The following is a 26,438-nucleotide window of genomic DNA, read 5'->3' as shown; positions in this document are numbered from 1 at the left end:
GTTCTTCCAAGCAGAGTATATTTATATATATCTTAAAACATGTGTGGAGGGATCTTGAAGAATCACATCTGATATTTTTAATAATTTAATATCAATGACCCTATAGGCATATAGCAGGGTTCTTGCTGTCTATCCTGTATCTATTTGATACTACCACTAGGAGACACCAGTCAGACAAATGGCTTTATAAATCCAAAAGATGGCAGTATTGTCCATACTTTTAAAAGGACATTAACCACTATCACTATCACTGTCACTATCACTCTCATCACACTGGATTACACACATTTTCTAAGGTATGACATACTTTTCATGTGATCCACTAAGATACAGTACTGACTCCAGGTCTGATGATTATTATTAAGTTACTTCACTTCTAATATTAGTCAATTTTAATCTATTTGTAGATATAACAAGTTATTTAAGTTGTTTTGAAAGTTCAAAAGTAGAAGTAGATAAAGTGTAAACTGAATAATCAGTTATGTGGATGGCATCATCGTAGTGCGCAGTGCTCTACATGTGATCAAGAATTCATTTCAGCTCACTGATCTGCAACGATGATGCATGAATTCAGCTGCACATGATCAGTTATTGTAATCTGAATTTAAAAACATATTATATAACAAGTTGCATACACTCAAAAGTATGATTGATGGAAGACACGTAATTCACTAACAACTCTTATTACACACAACCTGCTGGGTCGAGAGAGAGAGAGAAAGAGAGAGCGGAGGGCAGAGGCTGCATGTGTGATGCCCATTTAAGGTCACTACCTAAACCTGAAGAGCAGCCTTGAAATAACTGGCATACCATGCAATATGATAACCATGGAGTCAACAGGAATTGCCAGGAAGGCAAAGAGAGAGAAGAGGGAGCAGAGAGAAGGCAGATACACTCAGAAGAAGCTGTATCTAAATGTGTCAGGAATGTGAAACATCTTGGCACTTTAAGTGACGTGACTTTCACATTGTCCTTTGAGCCTGGACATGATATGAAGTCAACTATATTTGCTGGCAATATGGAGCATTCACATTAATAAATCCTTCCTTTCTTACAAACTAGGTTTACCTTATTTCTTATACCATGGAAAACCCATTATTTTCAATCTAACTGCTTGAATTTATTTGCTTGAATAAAAATGCCTGATTAATCTATAAACAATGAATGTATGAACACACTTACTGTTGCACCTCTTCTATGTATTTACTGACCAGGTTGCAGTTGCCCAGCGCAGACTAAGCTAAAAGTATGCTGACGTGTTGTCTGGCATCTCTTTATACAGTTTAGATTTGAGATTCATTCTCAGGGTTTTCACATTAGAGTTCATCCACCGTAGTCTGTAAGTAGACTACAGATAGATGGAGATGAGAGAGAGAAGGAGAAACATGCTCTAATGTGTAGGGAGGGAAAGAAAGAAGAAAGTAAATAAATATTGAAGAAAGCAGAAATAAAGGAAAGAAGCCACCCGGAGTAACATAGAAGGAAGAATCAAAGCATGTCAGTAAAATAGACGGTTGACTAATAGTAGCACGAAAGATAAGATGGGAGGGAGAAATAGGAGAATGCGGAAAGTCACTGCTAAGTACTCATCCAGCAGGTTAAAGACCCAATAAAAAGGCTGCTAAGCTTCTTGTTTGACAGAATATCTGCTACAAGTGTCATAGACTAAACTGTACTAACTGAGCAGCAACTTGTCTTGTCTTGCATGGTTAAGTTTTCAGAAGAAAAATGAGGCGGCATGCCGATCAACCTACTCTCCACTGTACAGTATACATGTATATCTATAATATTAACATTGCTTAGATTCAACCTGCAACTGATGTTCCTCTTTGTCTGTGGAGTTTGTCTGTGTTTGCCTCGTTCTGTCATGATTTTACAGACTGCTCACCTCTATATGTTAAATATTTTTGGCAGTTTTGCTTCAACTTTTGATGATTATCCCCTGTAGCTCTGTTACACAGTGAACAAGAAAAAAAACTTAAAATCTTACTCAACTTTGAAAAGACTTGTCATCTCGCATTTAACGACAAGCATTCTGACGTCTGTCATTGTCCACCTCAGACATCAGCCACAAACATACTACTGTAGATGGTTAAAAGCCGACATGCATTACATTTAGTTAATGGTCACCAATTTTCAAAATTGGTTGTTGTTGGTTGTTCAAAAAGTCCATTCTGAGTTGTCATGGACATTCAGCACACATTATCTTTCTTAATGCACTGCAGACTTGTCATATTAAAGAATTTTTGTGACTGTACTGAACAGATCTGATTGTGATCGTGTCTAAGATGACAAAAATCTACAAGGAATCAACCGCAATCTGCTAAACTTAAATGTAATCATCAGTTGTTTCGCACTTGAGGAGGGGGGGTTCTAAACACTCTTCAAAGATTATGTTCAGATTTGAATGGACTCCAGCTGTGAAAATCAGGCATGCTTGATATTAACATGACAGCTCCCGACTGTTGTGGATTTGAATCCTCCGCAGCCCACTGTGAGATAACGTGTGTCCGTGGTGACGTGCTCTAATTCTTCTTCTGGCGCTCCACAAGTTTGAAAATCAGTCATCACATCAGGATTGTAAGGAGTTTTATTTGGCTTTTGTCGCCTCAAGTTGTCAACGTGCTGAGTGTCAGGCTTCTTTTGTAGTTGACAAATCCCGCTCAAGTATCATTCAGTCTTATCCACCCATCCGACCATCCGTCTATTTTCTGTAAACTCTTTTGAGAGGCAATTGAGAGATTTTTGAGTATCCTATCTGCCCCTTTAAATGAATCCCTACTCAGTCTCCAAGGGGAAAGGTTGCTCTCAGGGTAGCAGCCTGAGTGAGGCAGATTGGCCACTCCTTTCACTATAATGTAACTCCCCTAAGGCTCTATTTCTCACTATCTATCTGCTGCCATCCTGTCTTCTCTATCCCGCTCTCTCACCTCACCTAGCTCACCCTCCTTCTCTCTCTCATCTCCTATCTATCACTCGCTCCTAGTTACAGCATCTTTAAATCCCTCATTTCTCTCTTTCTCATTGACATCATCACCAATACATTTATACGCACAAATACAGGTGACCCCTCTCTCTCTCTCTCTCTCTCTCTCTCTCTCTCTCTCTCTCTCTCTCTCTCTCTCTCTCTCTCTCTCACACACACACACACACACACACACACACACACACACACACATACATACACACACGCAAACATGCTAACACCCATCCCCTCCTGCTGGCAGAGCCGGGCGATGCAGGAGCGGCGGCGGCAGCAGCTGCTCTGACACATTCTGGTGTGACAAACACACACCGAAAAGACAGGAGGAAAGAAGGAGGAAGAGGAGGAGAAGATAAGGAGGAGGAGGAGGAGGGGGGGCCGGAGGAGGAGAGAAGGAAGAGAGAGAGAGAGAAGAAGAGGAGGACACAACTCTTGTCAAAAGGACACGGGAGGACAGGAGAAGGAGAGAAGGACGAGGAGGAGGAAGGGAAGGAGAGGAGAGCAGAGGAGACGCGTGTTGCAGCCATGTCAGACACACCTTTGCAGAGGAACGGCACCGCAACGGCGATGTGAGTAGATCGTCTTTATTTTTTTGTCTATCTCTCTCTCCATCTCTCCTCTCCTTGCCCATATCCCTCCATCGCTCTCCCCTCCATCTGACAGGGGTTGTCATGGGAACGGGAGCTCCGTCATGGTGAGGCTGCTGCTCAGTCATGACTGGAGAGGAGACACGCGGTACACCATGTACACTCCTCCCTCTCCTCTCCTCTCCTCTCCTCTCCTCTCCTCTCCTCTCCTCTCCTCTCTCTGTCTTGCTTTTCTTCACTCACCATCGCCTTCTGCAAACCTCTCACCTCAACCACACATCAGCCCTTCATGGCTTTACTCTCTCGCCCTATTTTCTGCTTTCTGTTACTGTCTCTCTTCTGTGTCTTCTACTTGTAATTTTACAAAATCAGCCCTGTACTCCTTCTTCCTCATCTTCCTCTATCTCTCTGTCCCTGTTCCTGTCTCCTAACATCATGGGCCAGTACAGTATGTGTGGTTGTGTATCTGTGTGTGTGTGTGTCTGTGTGTGTGTGTGTAATGTGGCATGTTTTAGCATAGTCAGTGTGGATGCTGCAGGCTTGGTCCAGTCTCAGTGTGTGTGTCAGCATAGTCCGCCATGCTGCAGACCCCTTCTTGCTGTGTGTGTGATTTGTGTGTCTGTGTGTCTATGTTTGTTAATACATACATGAGGAAAAAAATGCCCATGCAAAGATCGAAAGATAACAAAATGAAAAGCCCCTTGGTTTCTGGTCATTTCATCAGCACAGTATGAAAATCAACCTAAAAAAGACTGAAAACCTGCATTATATCCATGACTGCTATAGTCATAAAATCACAGCAAGACAAATAGACACTGACAGTGTGTTAAGGAGTGTTAAGATTGCTTTTTGGATAGAAAAATGTTGCTCAGCTCAGATGCTGTCAAGTCTTTGATGTTTTTTTTTCCCTTAAGTACTAGAAATGCACCTTGTCAGCAGACTTGTCAGATCAGTCTGACCCCTCTGCTGCATTTGCAGGCAAATAGTGTTTCCATTGTTATATACATGAAAAGGCATACAATAATCCTATATTTTACAATCAATCTGTCATGTTCAGCACATACCAAGAGCCATGTTGTAATGAAATTTTATAGCCGTACCAGCCCAAACATACCACTTTCTTTCTGAAAATTATGTTTGAGTGAGCCTGTTGCTTTAAGAGAGAGTTGCATCATGGGTTGTTTGTAGCCTTAATGTTGCTGGGCTAGCGAGTTTTTCCCGCCCGCTCTACCATTATAATTTCCAGTAAATTCAGTTTAGCCTACAATTTTCTGCTGACTCGTGTTACATGGAAGTACACATTAAGACTGGAAATAATATCTTCAGCATAGAAATGGACTGGAAATAATTGTCTAATGACCAAGAAATACTGTATGGACACAATCGTGGGTCACTATCACAGAATGTTATGTTAAAAGATGATGAGTGCGAAATGACATTCAGTTTCTCCAGGAAATTGCGATTTTGCAATCACAGTAAGTAACGCACATTCAACAAATCTCCACAATATTTGTAAGAGCCTGTGATTTTGTTAAATTACCACACCTTTTTTGAATGAAATGGCCAAATCAACAGACCGCTTATGATTTGGATGAGTTGTCGCATTCTGTGCCGTGGTAACTTTTGTCATTGCAGTGTGCATTCAGCAAGGATTCAGGCGTACATTCACGAGGATGTGTCAAATCCCTCCTGCCAACAGAAATTACCACCATAGACCATGCAAACAATTCCCAATATTCCCAAATGAGGTTTGCATTCAATTAGTCAGAAGAATACATGTTGATGTGTTGTTCAGACAGCAAAGACGGACATAATCTACCTCAAATATAAATGCTAAATGGACTGTATTTATACAGTGCTTTGCTTTTCTATTCTATCAACCACTCAAAATGCTTTACAACACATGCCAACATTCATGCATTCACACACTGATGGCAGAGGCTGCCATGTAAGGTGCCAACCTGCTCATTGGGAACGATATAGGGCCTTACAGTGTTTCCAATGCTCACCCCCCCCCCCCCCATTCACACACACTCACACACGATTTGGGGTTCAGTATCTTGCCCAAGGACACTTCAACATGCAGACTAGAGGATCAAACCACCAACCCTCTGATTGGTGGATGCCCCACTCTACCTCCTGAGCCACAGCCACCCTATAAAAATGGGCACTTTGGAACAGAAACTATATTTTTATGTTAGTGGATTTATTTTAACAGAATTATTGACTGATTTTATTTGGTGCTGATGTTGAAGTGGAAGTTTATTTAATAAAGGCTTATAAATGGATTCAATTACAGTATTTTCTCTTTTATATAACTTTGAGTCCATGGTTCTCATGTTCAGAAAATACATTAAACATTAGCACTGTAATGTAGTTGTTTCTGTGATATGCAGCATGCTTTTTATTGAAGGATGTGATTACATATGACTCTTCATCGGTAGTTTTTTTAAAATCACATTATTTTTCTTTGCTTGCAAATTTTCCCGTCATGCAATTTTACTGCAATAAGAGCACATAAAACATCACTAATTGCATCTTAATTTTTGAGAAAAGCTGCAAACTCAAGCATTCTTGGGTGCAATAATCACAAAAAAAACTCTGCAAAATCCTGGATGGACTAGACAATGAAAAATGTTAACAGTCAGAGAAAAACTTGTAGTCCCAAAATTTACCACGTTCAACAGCAGAAGTGTGTCGAACTATGTGAAAAACCAAATGAATAATACTTAACAAAGGTGAGATTTATGCTTTTTGAAAAGTATTCTCAAACAATTTGTCAAACTTTTCAAGAGAAAAGGCCTAACGATGAAGACTAATGATGAATTTGAGAAACTCATTTCTGTTAAATCTACCCCAATTCTAATAACAAGCAGGACAAAGCCGCTAACCTAATCACTGCTTTATCGTTAGCCAAACTGAAACAGCAGTATTAGGCTACCAGTGCTGTCTGAAAGTTGTAGAAACCATCAAACAAGCTGCGTTCACTGGTTAATATGGAATTTCTTTGAGATGATTAAAATGGAAAATCTTAAAGTAGTGATCATTTTTGATGCACCTGATTACTCCATTCACATGTGGGCTAAATAAATTGGTGAGAAGTGAAGTAGTGAAGGTGATAAGAACAGGAGAGTGGGAGATGTTCTGTGGCATTCAGAGCTTTGTGGGTGTACTGTATTGTTTTCTATTGAAGCCATTGTTGGTGGATGAATTCATAAGGCTGCTAAACAACAACAACAAAAAAATCAGAAATTCAATGGCTTTTTTTTTTCTTTTTTTTTTACAGTGTGTCCTGCTAAAAATCTGTCTTTTTCACAGGCTTGTGCAACCATAACATCTTATTGCAGATTTGGTGCATGGCATGTATCCCGTTATAATGACGCTCATACAGGCTATTTATATTATAGATTATAAAGCTTGTTTGCTGCATAATGTGCAGTTTGCTTGTGTCCCTGTGCAGAGTGTGTACAGTATGTAATTATTTTGGCGATAACACAGCCTGTGCGTCTTCGCTTCCAAATAAAAAGTCTTAAAAACCCAGTAGACGTTGCAGATCAGGGGATGCTGAGTGGTTGGTTGCTCTGAGTGACAACCAGCGTGATATATTGCAGCTCACCTACGAGCTGAGAGTTTTAATCAGCTGTAAGCGGACAGTTTGAGGAGCGATTTTTGCGTCCCCTGTCAGAGCCGCACCCATGGAACAGGCAGAGAAGGTGCAGTGAGGCATGAAGCAGACATGCCTTGCTGGCGCATTAATAGTTAATATTATAATTGGTCAAATGAGACAGTGCTGTCACGATTCAGTCAGTCAGTCACATCCTATCTTTCCATCCATCTGTCTGCCTTTCCATCTGTATACTGTACTCTCTCTCTGGGTTATCCGCTGATTCAGCAGAAAGCTGAGGTAGTATTTGTGGTCGTGTAGAGCCACAGTGGCAGATGGCCCATTCTCTGTTGCTATTTATTACACAAACAAGATGCTTACAGGGTAGCAATCCGGCAAGAACATCAAATTTATTTATATTCCTGTTGTTGCATTTATTGTTAATTGATTATTATATTTATCAACCAAAGACATGAAACATTTGTTGGTCTCGCATGTGAGCTTTTTTTTTTTTTTTTTAACAAAACAAGCAATTTGAAGATGTTCCTTTGCACTCTTGGAAGTTGCAATGACCATGTTTCACTATTTTTGAATATTTTACAGCTTTATTAATTAATTGATTAATAGCTTTAATCAAAGCCCACTAGGTCTCCTGCATATTTTCTGAGAGTATGTTTAATTTCATGTTTATTTGCAGATCATAATTTCATTCAAATGCAATTTAGTGCTTAAGTGATAAAACATAAAATATATAAAATATTTGAACATAAATGCAGACAGGCAAAAACTCAAAATCAAAATCAGCCTCAACTCAGTTTGGGTTTTATTGGAATTGATTACACAGATGATTCGTTTGACTCATCAACAAACAAGTCATTGCTAGCTGGCGAACACAGAGGAGCATCTCGCTACAGATCAAGATATTTCTTTGAACTTAGCTATATTAACTTCAAGGTAAGGTGATGTTAAGTATATTGTGTTGATTGTTGTGCTGCAAAGTCATAAGTCAATGTGAGATGTACTGTCAGGAGGCAATCCAAGGGTCAACTTTTTTAACAGTCAAGACGGGTTTCCTTTTTATGCAGGCTAACGCTTATGCTACCTAAGTCTCCATTCACACAGAAAGCTAACTGGTTAGTGAGTATTTCTATTCAATTCTAACTGGTTTATCTAATTTGCTTCTGAAAGCCAGTGACCTCCAAACTTTTTTCATCCCTGACAACTTGCCTCTTATAAATGCTTGCACGTTAAATTTAAGACCAATTTTGTAATGGAAAAATAAACATGGTCAGCCGTGCCAAGCAGTGCAGCGCTCAGGGAATTGGCCATTCAAAAATGAGGGGAAAAGGTTGATGAAAGTGAGGAGGGGAAAAAAAAGTATTTCAGATTTGTTTATACTTTTTAATAGAGTTTAGTTAAACTGTGTGTGTAGACAGACAGACGGATAGTCTCACACACAGCTAGACCTCCCTCCGCGATGTATAAATTATGAATGAGATTAAGGTCTGGCAGTCCCATAGCCAGAAATATATCTGATTGGGTTGCTCTCTCTCTCTCTCTCTCTCTCTCTCTCTCTCTCTCTCTCTCTCTGTCCCTCTCACACACATACACTAACTTAGTCTGCAGCAGAGGCCAGTCTGTCCAGATGTGTGGCTCTATCTGTGTGTTGCAGTTATTTTGGGAAAAGAGTACTAAACTCAGGCAAGAGGGATGGCAGCATTAACAGCTCACACACATAAACACACTCATGCACATGCATACAGATGCTTATTCAACTTCTTCTAACTTACTTTCTTTGTGAATATTTGCTCATTCCCTCTACCTCCTACAAACTCTCTTTGCATGTTATATTTCTTTGAGTGTGTGTGTGTGTGTGTGTGTTTTCCTGCCTCTGGTTCCACATCTGGAGGCCATTACCTCTGGGCTGGGATGGGGGAGAGGCGGGGCTGGACTGGCTGTGCAGTGAGGTCATCGCGGCGGCGTGGCGATGCAGAGGAACAATGATGCTGTTGTCTCCAACGGCGACCAACCAATGTAACTGACGCCAGAACGGAGGGGTTAAAGGGGGAGGGAAGGTGGCAGCGTTTTAGAAGGTGAGGAGGAAGTGGAAATGACAGTATAGGAGGTGAAAAGTTGGCATGAAAGAAAATAGAATAGAAAAGAATGTAATGAAAAAGTAGAATAACTTCTAAGTAAGGAAGAATGACTTGTAATGACAGTGTGAGCAGGCCAACATAATGACGAGATTGGTGTAAGTCCAGGTCAAACAGAGACTCTTCAGAGATGCCAAACTTAAGTCCTCCACTGTTGCTGGCTGTAAATTCAGACAGCTGCAGAGCTGAACCTGGTTTCATAAACTATAGGATACTAAGAGCCAAACAGATCATGGTCCACAACCTGCATATGCCCACATTAAAGATCTAGCAATATAGATAAATATGGGCAGGTCCCAGGGTGAAACAGTGCAGATTTTATTTTATTACCTTGATGGTGGACTGCACATAAGCCTAGAGCAAAAAGTGAGTTGTAGGGTTTTGTCCAACTGAATACATGGAAAAAAGAATGAAAATCACATGTGTGCAATATATTAGCATCTTGGCAAACAATATTAACCTAAAAAAAAACCCAGAAAAATTGAAGATAAAATAAATTATAGCTCACCACTGTACATAGCACCACATCAAACATTACACCTAATATAAAGTTAAAGCCAGCTATATCTTCAGACGATTCACAATAAAGGATTACGAATCAGAGGAAAGCTAGCTATTTCAGGGCAGCTCAAAAAGCTGTAACCACAATACTGACATATTATCACCTTATAAAGTGACAGACTTGTTAGGAAACAGTTTGTTGTTCATATACCAGACACGAAGCAACATTAGCATTCATTTCAGCTGATGAATGTAAGTTCAGTATTCACTCTCTTTTAGCTCCGGTTTGGTCTCCACCAACTCCTGAGGGAAGTATCTTGTTTCTTAGCTGCTAAATGCTCCACTGCCATTTGGTGCTGTGCAGTTAGCATATACAGTGAGTTTATTAGAGCTGTTTTGCTGGCTGCTGCATCTGGAAATGACTATGATCAGAGCAGGTAGAGGGATCCAAAACTGTGAAGTTTCCGGCCATAAAACCAAAACAACGCTAAAACACCTCGTATAGAGCTGATGGAAACTGCACAGTCAGGTGATAATTTTCTGTGGGTTTGTCACCAAAAGTGACACCTTTCACATGACACATACTCATTTGACTGACTGTACACAAAATATATTTATATATATTAGTGCAGCTTTAAACAATGTAATATTGATTTACCTTATAAGGATATCATGTTGCAAAATGTAAGTTCTATGAAGTCATCTTTTGAAAACAAAAGTATTAAATTTAGAAGAAAATGCACTTACATAGTGAAGAAGCCGAAGGGCCACCCTAACCCAAACAACAATATACATTATGTTCTTCTCGTAAACTTATGAAAATGATCAAAAAGACATCAAAAGAGCCAAGGCTTGTATACTTAAACTGATACAAAAACTAAGTATTTAATGAAACAGATAAAGACAAACAAATAAAATGAAAATATAGGTAATATACTGTATGTTCTACTCTTAAAATAATTGATTATAACTTGTGGAATTTATGTAGTTTACATAGTTTATGTTTACTACAGAGGTTTTGTTTTTATAAATGTTGGAAACATATATATTGTGTATATATTTCAAAATACTTATTTAAAATGAAAAAAAACATTAAAAACATTAAATATGTAAAAACAGAAATGAAATCAATTTGTAATTTTTGCTCTTTTCTTGTAAAACAAAACCAAAAAAAGGGAAAATACATATTTCACTATTGTCATGCTCAAAAAGACTTCCAAACTTTAAAGAATACATTAGATGAAAAACGTCATCACTCCTGAATCCATCATTCTGTTAGATACCTCTCGTCTCTGCACATCGGCATGGAAATTATATAATAACATGTTCAAGTGGCCGTATATGGTTCACTTGACTTTTAACAGCTCTTGAACGCCTCTAAACATCAAAATCCCAGCGTACCTTGACTTTTAATAGTTTATATGCAAATATGGACACTATAGCTTCGGGCTGCATTAGAGTCATTGTTGATTTATTCAAGTCTTGCAGCTGCCTGGTGGCTTTACAGGACAGAAACTCTCCAGCTGCAGTTATTTATTGTACACTTTCTTTTCTCTTGGAGTAACGCAGTGGCTGTTATGTCTGTGTGTGTGTTTGTGTGTGAGTGTGTGTTACATGCTTCAGTATTCTCTAAGGAGTTGACCAGGGTTGCTGCTGCTGTTTCTCCTTATATGGATGTCTGCTTCTGGAAGGAAGGATGGAGAAAAAGGAGAGAGAGATTAGGGCAGGGGGGGATTAAGGGAGAGGAAGAAATGGATAGATGGAAGGAGGGACAGGGACAGGAGAGACAGAGACAGGAAGGAGGAGGAATGGGGGGATCAGGTGAGAGATGGGAGTAGACGGAGAGAAGGAGAGGAAAGGTTGGAGGAGTGAGGGGTTGAAAGGGAATGAAGATGAAGAATGAAAGGAGGGATGGAGGGCACAGATGCACCGTGGGGGGGGGATAAAGGAAAGGAAATGAAAGAGAAAAATAGAGCAAGAAAGGAAGGGGGAAGAGGAGAACGTGTTGGGTATGAGAAAGGATAGATGAATGCACAAATCAGGGCAAGAATGCAGCAAAGGAAAAGAGGAAGAGATGGAGGGAAAGAGAAAGGATGTAGGGAAAGATTTAGCAAAAGACAGGAGGAAAACAAGAAAGTAAAGTAAAAATGGTGCATGAAAGGAGAGAGAAGAGTGGATGAAATTCAGGTGAACCTAGAAAGGGAAAATAAGGGGAAAAGAAAATTGGGACACGGGTAACTGTGACCCATTTAAACAAACTCTGCTTTTGTGTGTGTGTGTGTGTGTGTGTGTGTGTGTGTGTGTGTGTGTGCAAGAACATGTGTTGTGCTTTTGCAGTTTCAAAGATGTCCAATAGACGCTCATCTGCACACATCAATTCATGAATTGACATAATTATCTTCCTTTTTTTCTTTTTCCCTTTTTTTTTTCCATCCATTCCTATTTTCTAAACCAGAGTCCTTCTATTGATGTCCATTTAAAAGGCTCTGAAATAAATGCATGACTAGAATGACCAGAAATAGAACCTGAAGAGTCAGCTGTAGGATTGTTTGTGTGTGGGCGGCATCACTGCCTATAGTTTCATAAAATTATGTTAAAAGATCATAATACCTGAATATGTGCCCCGAGCACATTCTGCACTTTCTCTCCCATCTACAAGTGAGAGATATAAATTGCACACGACCCCTATCATGAGCTTATAGAAGCCTACAGTCGTATAGACCACACTGGCTGTCGGTTTGCCCAGGAAACCCACAGTCAGTGTGGAAAAGACTTTAAACTCTAATGTTAGCTGGTTAGCTAGCAGTACTTCTCTTTGACATTAACATGAAAGCTCACAAACATGTAACTACTTATTTTTAAGAACATAGTTTGCTCTTGATCCTTTGTAGGAAATCTCCTTATGTCCATCCCTGTTTTATAGGATGTATTTCAGTGCTGCAGATTTGTTTTGACAAAAACAATAATTTAGCTACTAATAATAGCAAAGGACAACAAGCTAACACAATGTTATAATTAGTTGTAAGTTATAGTTAAAACCACTGATGCTAACGTCACTTTAAACTGGGAAATTCTCAAGCTTTAAGTAATATGTGCCCCTCCAGTTGAATGGGTACAACACCTCTGGGTTTGCCCTTGTTGATTTATTAGTTTTCAATTTAAAAAAAATACAGTGGACACATTTCAGGAGGAGTTTATTGTTAAAAATGACCTCTTTATTATCTGATATTTCTCTGAACAGACACTATCTGAGTTGGTGGAAGCATTTTGCTGGAATGTATCCACTGAAGGATGCTTAAATGTGAATATGTTGAAACAACAGAGGTGAAAGAATGAAGAAACGCAGCAGGTTGTTTAAACTTTACTGTGTTTTTCTCGTTTTGTTCTTCTTCACTGTTTACCTTCGGTTACTTTACTTAACAACCATTGGCATGTCAATTAGCAGCAGCAATAGCAGATAGCAGCAATGAGGTGTTTGGTGTTAGATATAGACCACTCTGTTATGTGATAGCATTCAGTGCAGTTCAGTTGATCATCATCTGAAGATCAGGTCAGTTCATTGGAATAACATTTACCATCAATTCTACCAAACCACAATTAATGACCAACACATGACAGCAAGGTTTCTGTTTTTCATCTCCAATCTTCCAGAGAAGTCTTCACAGTATATCATTTGTGATCAGGACAGAGAGACAGAAGTATGCTGCATTTCAGAAGTTCTTCCAAGATTGTGGGCCAAAGGAAATGCCAAACTATGGTAACTAAACTGATGACTAATGTTTTTAGAGAAGTTTCAGATAGACCAAAATACCAATATGTAACCGCTTGAATAAATCAAAAGCAGAAAAGAAACGGAAAACTCTTGAACAAAAACAGATCATGGAAGAGAAATGAATCAAAGGTTGCAGTGCTCTTATAGATAGATGACAATGAATACCATTCTACTGCCTGGAAAAGAAAACTAAACAACCAATATTCAAGATAGGAGAATGATTTATCTCTGGAAGAAAAGATAGAGTAAAGATAAAAAGTAAAACAATAAAAATTGAGAGATGAACAATTTAATCCTCTATGACGTTCTGTTTTTCCATTCTTGTCTGATCTTGGGCACCCTCAGCTTTGCAAATATGACAAATCACTCCTTTGCTTCCCTTTTTCCTTACTTGTGCAATTTTATTTTGTTCTTCCTCTTTCTCTCCCTCGTCGCCTCTCTTTCTCTCCCTCTCTTCTCACCCCTCTCCCTCCCCTACCTTCATGCAGTCGCTTTCCTCTTCCACCCCTTCCTCTTCTCTCTCTCTCAGCTGCTCCTCCCAGCTGTTTAATCACACATGGCTCATGCCTAAAAAAGAGAGGGACGGAGGGGAGGGGACAAATGGGAGGAGAGACAGGGAGCCAAAAGAAAGAGTGGGTGATACAGAGAGAGAGAGAGAGAGAGAGAGAGAGAGAATGCGAGCAGCGGGGCTGAGTGTGAGGCACATGGCCAGTGAATGAGAGATCTTTGCGTCCTCGCAGCGCGAGCTCCTTGTTCCACTGTCTCCTCTCCCTGTGGTTGGATTACTGCTGAGGAAGGACCTCGTCTGGATACTCCTCCTCCTCCTCCTCTTCTTCTCCTTCTCTTCCCTCTTTCCTCTACTTCCCTCCCCTCTCTTGTCTCGCTGAGGGACTCCAGCTCTCTGTCTTCCCCAAAGTCTCACCTCTCGTTCTCCTTTCACCCCCCCTCTCCCCTGCTTCCCCCCTCAGGATGTCGTGTGAGGAGGCTCAGCTCCACAAAGAGAGGCTGCAGGCCTTGGCGGTAAGTCAAAGTGTGTTTAAACTGTCTCTTTTTGCTCTGCTCGTCTCTTTCGTTAATGTTTCTTTGGCCTTCCGTGTGTTTGCTTTGCTGTCTGTTTGTCTGTGAGTGACTTTCATGGCCGTCAGAGATCGTGTCTCACCTTGACTTAATCTACCTCTCTCTCTGTCATTCACCGCACCGTGCTCTCACTTAACTGTCTGACACCTTTGAGTTCCTGCAGCTCCGCCTGTCTCTCTCCCGCTTCCATTAGTCTCATTCTCTATCAAGCTCCCTCCGTCTCGTCACATTATTCATTCATGTTCCATTCACTCCAACACTAACACTTGTAAAGGGCGGGAAAAAGTATGAGTATCGAACTTTGACTGATGAATTTGTATGACATAAACACACCAGGCTAAATGTACGATTAGCCCTAGACTGGAACTTGAACATGGAGTCGTCATTACAGACACTGTTGACACTACAATGTGTATATTAGCGTTGTCGTCATCCAGCTTAGCTTCTTTGCTGGAAGGCTAAATGCTAACTGAGGCTTAAAAAAGGCTAGAATAAACATAAATTGTGCAGTGCATGTCAGTTTTTTTGATAAAAAAAGATTGCATCCAAGAGTCGGATTGCTTTTTGTAATTGAATTTAAAAGTGAATGTGTTGGGTGCCCTGCAGCATGACATCATAGCCTCATACACCCATTTTCGTCATACAAAACAGTGATTTTTGTTGCACTGATTGTTATGTGCTTTATTCCCTCATTGCCCTTCTGTCTCACACCGCTGCTGCATTTGTCTCGCTGTTCGTGTCAGCTTTCATCTTGTTCTGTGTCCTTTTTTTTTTTTTGGCGAAACCAACTCAGTGGAAAGTTAGTGGAAAGATGTTTTTTTTTTTTTTTTGGGGAGTTTTAGGTGTATCTCAGCTGTGAGGTAACAGTAGTCTAATTTGTGTTCCGTTACTCACTGTTATGTTTCACGATTAAGGAGTCATCTGTTGAAGTGTTTGGCTCAGGTCCTGATGGGACTTTAAAGCAACAGTTAAACCGGAGTTCACTGCCTGGAACTAAATTTGGCGCCAGCAAGAACCACAGCATACCACACACACTCAAGACGCACAGAGGCACAGGGACACACACACACACACACACACACATTCAAACACACAAGTGGGGGGAACAGCCGCAGTAGAAGCAGATGGAGAAACTATTTTGGCCACGTTGAAACATGGCAGCCATACCAGGCTGTATGTACTTAAACCAGTAAGTAAAGAAAGAAAGTGGAAAGTTCTCATGATTTGAAGAGAGAGGAACAAGCATTGCTGCTTCTTGCATCATTATTGCATGTGTATTAAGCAAAACACTACCGAATAAAAAACCATTGATCATGTTATCATGTAAATTAGTTTTGGTTTAGTACGCCGGGCCAAGAAAAACGTAGTCTCCGTTCCGCAAATTATGCAGAATATTCTGGTGGCATGCAGCTGTTGTAAACTTAACCTTAACACTACAAAGAATGCTCTATCTGGTAGTCTAAATCTATCCTGAAGGACTATTTGATATCCTACTGGAAGCGCCAAGAGCTTTGACATTAAGTACGGTCAGGCGCTGAATACAAGTAAATCATTCGAGTCCTTTTGTCTCCTCCAAATGATCATCTGTCTTGTCTCAACCGAGTGTGTGTACACTCTATCAAAGACAATAACAGCACTAATAGCTTTCAAGCCCCAACAAAGTAGTTAAATAGAGAAAGGTTACTGTTACACTTATAGTACTAACAACCCCCTTAGGCAGCTAAGCACTCCGTAAGTCTTAGAAAGAGCCAAACAACGCAGGTCCAGTGTAAATACAGAAGCTGGACTAAGTTTCCTGGAGCGCCTCAGGGAAAGTGAAGGATTTCTTAATCAGGGGGCAGGTTCAGAGAACCAAAATCACTGGAACAGAAGAGTTTAAACTTGACTAAAGTAGTTAAAAGTTTGATTGGACATAGGTGCTAAAACTAGGTGATGTCGTCTTCAATAAGGATGGAGGCAGGCGATACTAGGATGGAAAATATTGTGGTATATAAGGAGGGATAGTAAAACCAAGGGTTCATATGGACGTTTGCAGGCTAATATGTGTCATCAGTGACAGCCTTTGCAAAACACAAGTTGAAAATATGTATCTGGTGTGCATTTAAATCTTTCTTTCTTTTATTTTTTTTTTAATGATCTGCCCATTTTCTGTCTGACTTGTCTTTCTGAATAAGCATTACTGAACCCCTGTAGAGAGGTATACGGCGCTACTGTAATGTGTCTGGTCTGCAGCTGACATGCTAATGATTTCATCAATAATTGATGCTCGCAGATTTCACTGTCATCACCATCAGTGTCTTTCTTCATCAATTCTTTAGCAGATCTTGAGCCAAATTGGACGCTTCTTCAAAAATCCGAGCCAAGCGTCAGACCAGACATCTCCGTATCTGAGCCTTCTTAATACGCAACCGCTGAATCTGACATTGGTTTTGATTAACGTGTCAAGTGGGATTCAAGATGGAGTTTTCTTGCCATGTTTCATCTATTTAAATTCAAAATCACTGTCAGGAAGCACACAGCTGTCATTATAATGTTCATTTACCAAAGAGTGTGGCTCATGGATAAAGCAGTGAAGTAATGGTTGTGGTTCAGCAGTTAGCCTTGTTGAAAGGACAACATACCTCTCTGTTAGATCATCAGCAGTTGGAGGGAGAGCCGTGATGATCACATTTAAGTCTTCCTTACAAGCATCTGCAATATCTGATCTTAGTTCAGTTTTTGATTGTGAATGATTTAGGGCTGAAAGACTAAAACATGATTGAAACATCTACTGTATATTGTTGATCTGCACGTTCAACAGCATCCTGACTCGACAGCTGATGCAGACAGCTATCATCTACGCTATTTAACTAAAAAAAAAAAAAAGTGCAGGTTGTTATAATTCAATTTACATAATTGACATGCTTTACACATTTAAGACAAACAAAGATTAATTGTATGAATTGATCGCCCACCACTAGAATGACTACATAGTGCAAGTATGCGTGTGTGTGTGTGTGTGTGTGTGTGTGTGTCTGTCTGTCTAATGCTTGTTTTCTAGATAACAAGATTACTCAGAGCATTAATCATTCGCTACAACAGAGGATGAGCCATTTGCTGCGTTTAATCTAAGAGTTGATTAGTCTGTTGGTCTGCACACATGCAAACAGACAAAGATTCCCACAGTCTGATAGTGATTACGGCCTGTCAGCTGCCAGCAGTGCTGGTTTCCATGGTTACTAATTGGTCGGATTAGGGGAAAAGTTGTGATGTCATGTTGTTAAATCCAGGCCTGTAATTGGTGTGTTATTAACATGTAATTATAGTAGTTGGAGGGAATACGGCAAGCTCAGGGTTTCCCAAAAAACTGATTGTGTTGCATATGTGTGTGTGTGTGTGCGCATGTGTGTGCGTGTGTTCACCGAAGCTGATGTATGTGGTTTTGAGATCAGCCACTGAATGGGGAGTGCTTCATCTTTCTAATTAGCTGTTGCCCATGTGGCCTGCCAACCACAAGCAGCACAGCAAAGTACATATACAAAAGTGTGTGTATGTATGTGTGTGTGTGTGTGTGTGTGTGTGTCTCTCTCTTTGTATGCGCTAATTCACTGACCTCTCTGTAGTGTCTGTGATATGTTTACACAGATGACCTCAGCCCTTTGGACTCTTAGCTGCCCTCCAACACACACGAGGCCACAAATCGTCTGGGGCCAAGTTTAGGGGGGGGAATTAGGAAGTGGGAAGATGATGGTGGTGTGTGTGTGTTTATGGGAAAGAGAGCGAATGAGGAAATGACAGCTGCTGGCTGGCTGGGAACAGGGACAGGGACTGTGGATGATAAGAGTTGTAGATATTTCACACTCAAGATCTAAATCATTTCGTATGTCTTTAAGATTCTGAATGCCTGTGAGAATGATTAGCAGTTCCGCAAGATTAAAGTCCAGTTATTAATTATTTTAGTTCCTGGAAGTGACCTCAGTTGATCGTCTGGATGAGCTCTGTGAAGTAATCTGTGTGTCACGCTCTCTATGGTGGGTGGACAGCACTCTGGATTCACTTAGTGAGGTCTAATAGAGGGAAGTGAGCGTGGTAGGGTGAAGGTGAGGGGGATGCTACGGCTAGACCTCGGCATGCACTGAGATTTGTGACTGTGGCGGAGGGCCGGGGTAATGGGCTGCATTGAGACTGGTAAATAGAGTGGGGGGCTGGGCTGTATGAAGGCAGGCATGTGCAGTTTCAGTTTGTGAAGTTTACCTACTCAGGGACTGACATATTGGCAGCATTGAAACCCTGAAAACAATTCGGACAATATTGATTGAGGTAGTCAAAATGCAGTGTGTTTTCAAAGCAAAGTGTTTTCCCCCTAACCTACCAATAGTAACTTGAGGCTGTGATCACATTTTCAGTACACTTTCTCAGTTTCTTTCGGTGTTTTTTTCCACTGCACGCAGGTTTAATGGCCCTGCTTTGTGTTCCAAATCAAACATACCTGTTGCTTAACTGTTACTGAAAAGTACACATTATGTTAATATATCACAATCCAAAAATTCTGAGCATTTTGAAGGAAAGATCTTAGTTTTCCAATAGGTTGTTACAGATTAGCAATTTCATCATAGTTTGTAATGGCGATTATATAAACTGGGTGTGAACAACAGGAAAAGCCTAAAATAACCTCTGTATGAGATTGTTTGCCAAATCAGACCCATGTATTAATCCCTGTACCGGTGCTGATACAGTATTATACTCTATCTGAAATGAGGTTCAACACAACTTGCTGACCTTAGGTGCAGCTAAATCAAATCTTTCCAGTCTATGTACTGTAACAGATGTTTGCCATCTCTTAAGGTTTTATTTAGTGAACATGGGATTTGGCTGATTTGGTTCCGTTGACTGAGAAGACAAATATCCCTGTCAGATTGCCCCCATCTGCTCCATTAAATTGAAATTGTGTATATGCAGACAGCACAAAGACGCAGCTGGTTGGCTTATGATACATCACTGAACCCACCCGCATTAGTTTCGGTATATATGTTAAGGTCTGACCCGAATAGACTTCCTGAATTAGTGTCTTAGCTTTTGAATATTTGGCAGAGTGGGTGTTGTTGGATCCTAGAAAGGCAGGAGTGGAAAGGTGGCTACAGGAGGCTTGGTTTATGGACTTCAGCAGTTTATGGGGGTGGGGAGTGTGCTTGGGGCAAAGTCATTTTAAAGGGGGGGGTGGGGGGTGGGAGAGAGGTGTGGTTTGTTGGTTAGTAGGGGGTCTTCGGCACGCCAGGCATTACATGCCATCTAAAATTAGCAGCAGCTGTCTTGGGCCTACTGGACAGTCTGGCGTGTTTTTGTGTGTGTCTGTGTGTGCAAGCCTATGAGTGTGTGTGTGTGTGTGTGTGTGTGTGTGTGTAAGTAAAGGGGGTTCATAGATACTTGAGACAGGAGAGGCTGGAATGCAGCTCTAGTGGGCACTGCTGGTTTTAAAATTATTTTTGTGATATTTGAGCTTAATTAGATAGTAAACAATATAGAGTGACAGGACAGAGAAATAGTGTAGACACTGTGACATAGAGCTAGTTTAACACATATGGTGTGCAACCTAGCAGCTACAGCTATGAACGCAACACGACGTCGGTCTCATTACTCTCCTAATAACAAAGAAACTTTGGTTTGCTGATATCCGTGGTGTGAAGCAGACATCAGGATTACTACAAAAAGTTTTCTGTGTTTTCAGCGTATGTGCAGAGGTATGCACGCTTGTGTCTCTCCTCAATATGGACACGATGAGTATAGTCACCACCTGCTCCTATCGCATGACAATGGCATGCAAGACGTTTCAGTGATGTGCCAAGTTTGCATTCACCGACACCACCTTTAAAGCTAAAGAGTTATCAGGTTAACGTTCACACGCCTCCGTTCACTAACAAATTATCATTGTCTGAAAAGGATATCACACTCATGTAGTAACTATTAACAGCAAGATGCAAAAATGACGTTTTCATAAGGCTGCGAGTGTTTGCTGCGCGTTGTCACGGCAGCTAATGATTATTTTCATTCATTTCATTGTTCAGATCAATATAGCAGTTTTTTCATTCAACATTTTTTAATCTAGAAAATGTAAAAAAATGAAAAAGATGTTCAATTTATAATGATAGCACAACAAAGAGAATCAGCAAATTCTCACATTTTAGAAGCTGGAAGCAGCAAATGTTTGATTTTTTTTTTTTTTCCTTGGTGGATGACTTAGTACCATTTCAGTCTCTGTTCTCTCAGTGTTCGGGTATGGCGGCCTGCTGACTGGAAGATGATCTTCACTGTGAGATGTTTCTGCTGGGTGTGTTGGCATGTGCAGAATGTGACCCATCTGATCCGTACCCCACTTCTGTTTACAAGCTTAACAGCAAGCAGAAGTTTAAATCCAAGAGCGTTACATCACTCCTTTCATGCATCATAATCATGTTTGCGTGACCTTAACAATGTGACAAAGTCTCCACTGTGGCTCGGCCATTTTAAATATCGAACACAGACTTCTGTTTTAGTGTTCTCGGATGGTGCCAACAGTAGCAGGAAAAGTGATGCCCTCTGTATAAGAGTTTAACGGCAAGCCAAGTGGGGCCAGACACTCAGTGAGTCAGAAGTGTGGGAAGTCATGTGTGTGTCACCAAAAATGTTAACATATTTTCCTGAGGAGGAGGGAAATACAGTGAACAGAGCAGTTCCTGTCAGTTCAACTGTACAGCTGTAATCTTTTTTTATATAAACTGGAGATTCATCTAATGAATTTAAGAAGCAATTATGAACTGATTTCATGGGAACTGTGTGACAGCAAGATAAAAAAAAGTCCACAGTAAGATTCTTGGCACCAAAACCCAATTCAAGCCAGTAAACAGAGTTTTCAGAGTTTTTCTGATCATTCAATGTGTACAAGTACAAAAGTTTAAAGAAGCAGTGCAGTATGTTAGAAATTCTTGAATCTACACATACATACATACATGCGTACATACAATCATACAGTACATATATATAAATTCTCGATATAAATACATAAAGAATTTTTGGTCAAAGATATTTTGAGAGGAACATTTTATCAACTAGCTCTTTTAACAGGACAAGTACTAAAACTGGAGGAGTTTGCTGTATTAGCAGAATCCGTGTCTAGGATTCCTTCTTGGAAATCCTTGAGGAAACCTCAGGAGGGAATTCCGAAAGGAAAACTTGGACAACACTTTGGGAACAAAAAGAAATAATACTGTACGAGACGACAGGGCCTTAGCCTCTGTCAGTACATCCTGAGATACATCTGTCCATGCATACCAGCAGCCACCACCAGAGTGAATGTTTGAGTTAAGACTGTGTTCAGACATAAAGTTGCACTACAGCAAAGCAATAGTCGCATTTGTGTGAGATTATTGTTGTTGTTGGAAACGCTAAAACTTGTAATGCCTAGAGAGCACACAGCGGTTTATTTTCTTTTGAGGCAGGATTGTACATGTTTTCACAGCAGCAAAAATCATAATCGTAAAATATTACTGCATGTCATTAAATTCTCAGATGATACAGCCATCCTGCACAGAGATAGCAGTTCATCAGCTTACTATAAAATAGAGAGATTTGTGCAATGGTGTGATACTGACCATCTTGTGCTGTCCTGTGAAGAAGACTAAGGAGATGGTGTTTGACCCAAAGGCAGTGGGCGACCTTAAACCAAGGGTTATCCACAGTGTATCCATCACTCATATTGATAACACACTCAGCTTTAGAGTCCATGTTGAAAGTCTCTGTTTTAGACTTCTACAGCGGATACATTTTTAACACTGACTAAGGGTCTATGGAGTTGAGCAGAAGTTCATGTCACTATTTTACCATGCAGTATTAGAGAGTATTATAAGATATGGTATTACAGCCTGTTATGGTAATTTGACGGTACAGCTGAAATCACAGATTGCTTGTCTGGTACAGACTGCTATGAAAATTATGGGGGTCAAAAAACACTTGTCCCTCCAAACAATTTATGAGCAGTCTACTATCAGACACGCACAGAAAATAGTGTCTGATCCAACTCACATTCTCCACACAGAGTTCCAGTTTTTACCTTCTGGTAGAAGATTCAGAGCTCCCAAGAGCAGGCTGAACCATTACAAACATTCATTCCTGCATATGTCCATTAAGCCTCTAAACACTAACATGTGATGTAGATGTCGGCCATGAGGGTCGTGCGATATGTCGCCGTTGTCAGTAGGTGTATATGAGTATATCTGCACATACAAACTGTGGCGTATATGTATGTGCAAACTGTGTATGGACGCCATGTGCTGTTAAGATGCTGACATTCTTTCTTATACTATTCAGTAAGTATGATTTTATCTTCTATGGAACTGCAGGAACAAATGTGGAACAAATTTCCCTACGGGAACATTAAAGTATATCTTATTTTATCCTCTCCATCTCAGCACTTGTGAGATAACTGGTAAATTGGAAAATTGTTGAAAAGTATGCTCCGAGGTATTCTACACGAGCTGGTACGTTTACGTGTTTGGATGTGCAGTATTTGATTTGGTGTGTTTGCAGAATATGTTGCATTGTGCTGCAGCAAGATATGAGCTAGTGTAAACTTTTTTTTTTACTAGATTAGCCTCCTGTTGTGTTTTTTTTTGCACATCCCTCAGCAGCGAGCACCCTCGCTCTGTTGCCTCATGAAATGAATGAGGAGTCTGTGTTATTTGCTGCAGAGCTGTTGTCTGTCTTAAAGGCCCCTCAGGACACTTTATTATACAGTATGAAAACCACAGACTTAAAAGTATTATTTTTTGTATAGAATACTGTGTTTCACATGGAAACATCATTACTGTGGATGCCCACGGTATACATTTTATTTCTGGAATGTGATGGAAACCGGCACCCGAGCAATCTTTGATCAGGGATGTCAAGCATCTGTGTGTGTGTGTTCCTGTATGCATTACTGTATAGTCAAGGATTCTCTATTTTGGATATATTAAAGTCTACTTACTCATGCCTGTGAGAGTACCGTGGATTTATATTAGTGTGTGTGTGTGTGTGTGTTTTGCCCATTCCTCGACCACATGTCCTGTATGGTCCCTGACATCTGGTGACCATATTCCTGATCGGGCCCTCTGTACTTCACAAGCCATGGGAACTGCTGCTAAGTAGGCTGCTGCGGTGTGCGTGTACATGTGCGTGTGTGTGTGTGTGTGTGTATGTGTGTGTGACAGAGAGAGACAGAGAGAGATGACCTCAGGTTCGGTGCAGATGTTTTCACAGCCTGTGCGTAGCTCCGTGATGTGTCCTCCCAGCGAGCCTGAAAACGTCAAGTTGTTTTACTTCATTCTGTTCTGTTCTGTTCTGTTCTGTTCTGTTCTGTTCTGTTTTTCATGACTGTGTTGTTCTGTTTTTAAGGATCCTTGTGTTTCCTCTTTTTTTTTTAAAGAAAGTCTACTTGTTTTCACTCAGATTTTGCAAAAAGCTGTGTGTGTGTGTGTGTTTCTTGCTACAAGAGGACATTAAAATATGACTAAAATACTATTACTAGTCACTGTTAGTATTACTATTCACCATGGAACAGAGACTCTGGAGGCGAAGACCCAGGGTGAACGCAGAATCTTATCCAACCTAGATGACAAAACAGGTTATTTGTCAGAACTTCCCAAAACAACCCATGTGACTGTTACAAAAATGTGGATGTGGTTTGACTAAATCTAGACAATTAAAAGTACTCGGTTATAGTTAAGAAAAGATTATGGTCATTGTTTGAAGAAAGTCATTTTGATTGTGAACAGCACTCTCCGTTGTCAAAACCACATACTCCAACCTCCTCCGTAGGATTCTTGGCAGCGTTATAACAATGTCGCACTACTTCTGGCTTCGCTTCTGAGAGACAGCCGTCGAGAAAACACAATATAAATCATATGTTCAAATGATCAATTCTGTCACTGTTCTGGTGAGGACAGCCTCTTCCAGTTGAGAGTAAAAACGAAACTGTTGCAGAGATGCTGATTATAACCTGATAACTCAACTTTCTATATTGATTTTTGACTCATTTTTCTTCCATTTTCCGATAAGCGACTACACCGTTCTGTTCTATTTTAACATTTTCTATCCCATTTATCTCACTTCTTTTAAGTTCTGCTATCACTTCTCCCATCTATTCTTGTCAAATCCTGCATCACTCTATTGAGGTTTCCTCTCTTTGAGATGCGGTCTAACCGTTTATTCACATTTTGGGGTTTTCCCTGATAGTTATATTTAGCGAACAGGAAGCGTCCCAGAAATCCTTGCTCTGCTCCCACCGAGAGCGAGAGAGAGAGAAAGAGAAAGAGATAAAGCCGCACACACATCTACAGTATCTCATGCCCTTCAGCCCCAAGCAGGGTTGCGGTGGGATCCGCTGTGTTTACATTCCCATGCGTCAATTTAAATTCTGACAGTCGCCCCACATCGCCGCTGTCTTTTCAGTATTTTATTTTATTTTTTATGATTCAAACCTCTGACTCATCTTCCGCCAAGCCCGGCCCTCCCCATCATCAGCTTCATTCATCTCCACATGAAGTTAAGGATTGTTCTCCTCACCTCAAGTTCAACCTCAGCTCTGTTTTGAGGGTTTCAAGGCCTAATCTCTCGTCTTTAGATAGCCTGTGGACACTAACCCCTCTCAACCCTTGATAAGCTCTCACCTCTGACCCAGCGAATACTTCACTTCCTTCCTGCGTGCACCCGGGGATCATTTTTCTCCCCATCTCCTAGAATGAGAAGTTGAATGTTAGAGATGTAGTCGAGGTAGTGGAGATTTGCTGTCGCGCTAATGAAATCTTATCATAAAAAGGAATCTCAGCTTTGTTTAGAGTTGTAGCCTGTTTTGGAACTTTCCCTGATTAGTTTCTGTATTGTTGAAACCACACACCGGGATAAAACGGTGGATGTAGCTTCTGTGATGTTACATAACCAGTAGACTCACAATTTCAATATTAAGTTGGACAATATATTGTATAAGAAGCCATTAAGTCTCTGCTCATCTTTAAATTAAATGTATGAAATCCTTAATTGCCCTGAGGAGATCTTGTCTTCCAGATGATGAGCATTAAGATTAAAACAACAATGAACAGCATGCTTTAGTGCATCATCATGCTCAACTATATTCTTCTTTACTGCCCTCCAATAAAAAACAACTAATGAAACTACCAATAGTATCAATCCACAACAATGAAACATTCAATTTTTAATGACTCATTGCGAGTGGATATTCATTTTCATGTCTTCTGTTCTTTGTCCCTCAGGAGAAGCGAAAACGGCAAACTGAGATTGAAGACAAAAGAAGTCAGCTCGATGACCTGGTGCTACAGCTACAACACCTCAAGGTCGGTTTGTGTGTGTGTGTGTGTGTGTGTGTGTGTGTGTGTGTGTGTGGACTGTAGGTGGTTAGCTTACAGAATTGAAGCTTATTGTTATTTCACTTGGATGTTTGAGCTTCACTGTGCAGAATGACGTCAGACAAGAAGTCTGTTTTCACATTCATCTGCTGAGGGAGGAAAGTTGTGCTCAATTTAAGTCATCACAACTGGTTTGTAGCCAATCATGATCCAATATGCAAGTTACACAAATGTGCAAATACATTGAGAATACAATTTCCTGTGAAGTAGGAGACATCCTGTATACAGCTGTTAAATCAAAAATATTTGCATATAGATAGATTGTGTTTTTTTCAGTGAGGGAGAAGGAGTACAGTATATGTCATTTAAAGTATTTTAATGAGGTATTTGAACTTTTTCAATCAGATACA

At 40.4% G+C, this 26,438-nt stretch overlaps 1 protein-coding gene across 14 annotated transcripts in view; it reads left to right on the top strand.

The window, feature by feature from the left end:
* LOC122968464 (A-kinase anchor protein 2) overlaps nt 1-26,438 on the top strand; it is a 107,387-nt gene that overhangs the window by 17,004 nt on the left and 63,945 nt on the right. For 13 of the 14 annotated variants that reach the window (XM_044333720.1, XM_044333717.1, XM_044333715.1 and 10 more), the window contains 3 exons: nt 3,228-3,552; nt 14,569-14,620; nt 25,936-26,016. In XM_044333720.1, the coding sequence (XP_044189655.1) occupies nt 3,228-3,552; nt 14,569-14,620; nt 25,936-26,016 (458 nt within the window). Of the gene's footprint in view, nt 1-3,227; nt 3,553-13,330; nt 13,586-14,568; nt 14,621-25,935; nt 26,017-26,438 lie in introns of those variants that run through there. The other variant, XM_044333724.1, reaches the window with a different exon arrangement.

This window comes from Thunnus albacares, chromosome 18, assembly GCF_914725855.1.
Source record: "Thunnus albacares chromosome 18, fThuAlb1.1, whole genome shotgun sequence".
In the NCBI taxonomy this organism is placed as follows: domain Eukaryota; kingdom Metazoa; phylum Chordata; class Actinopteri; order Scombriformes; family Scombridae; genus Thunnus; species Thunnus albacares.
The sequence above is the reverse complement of the archived record's forward strand: the minus strand, read 5'-3'. Positions and strand labels throughout refer to the sequence as shown.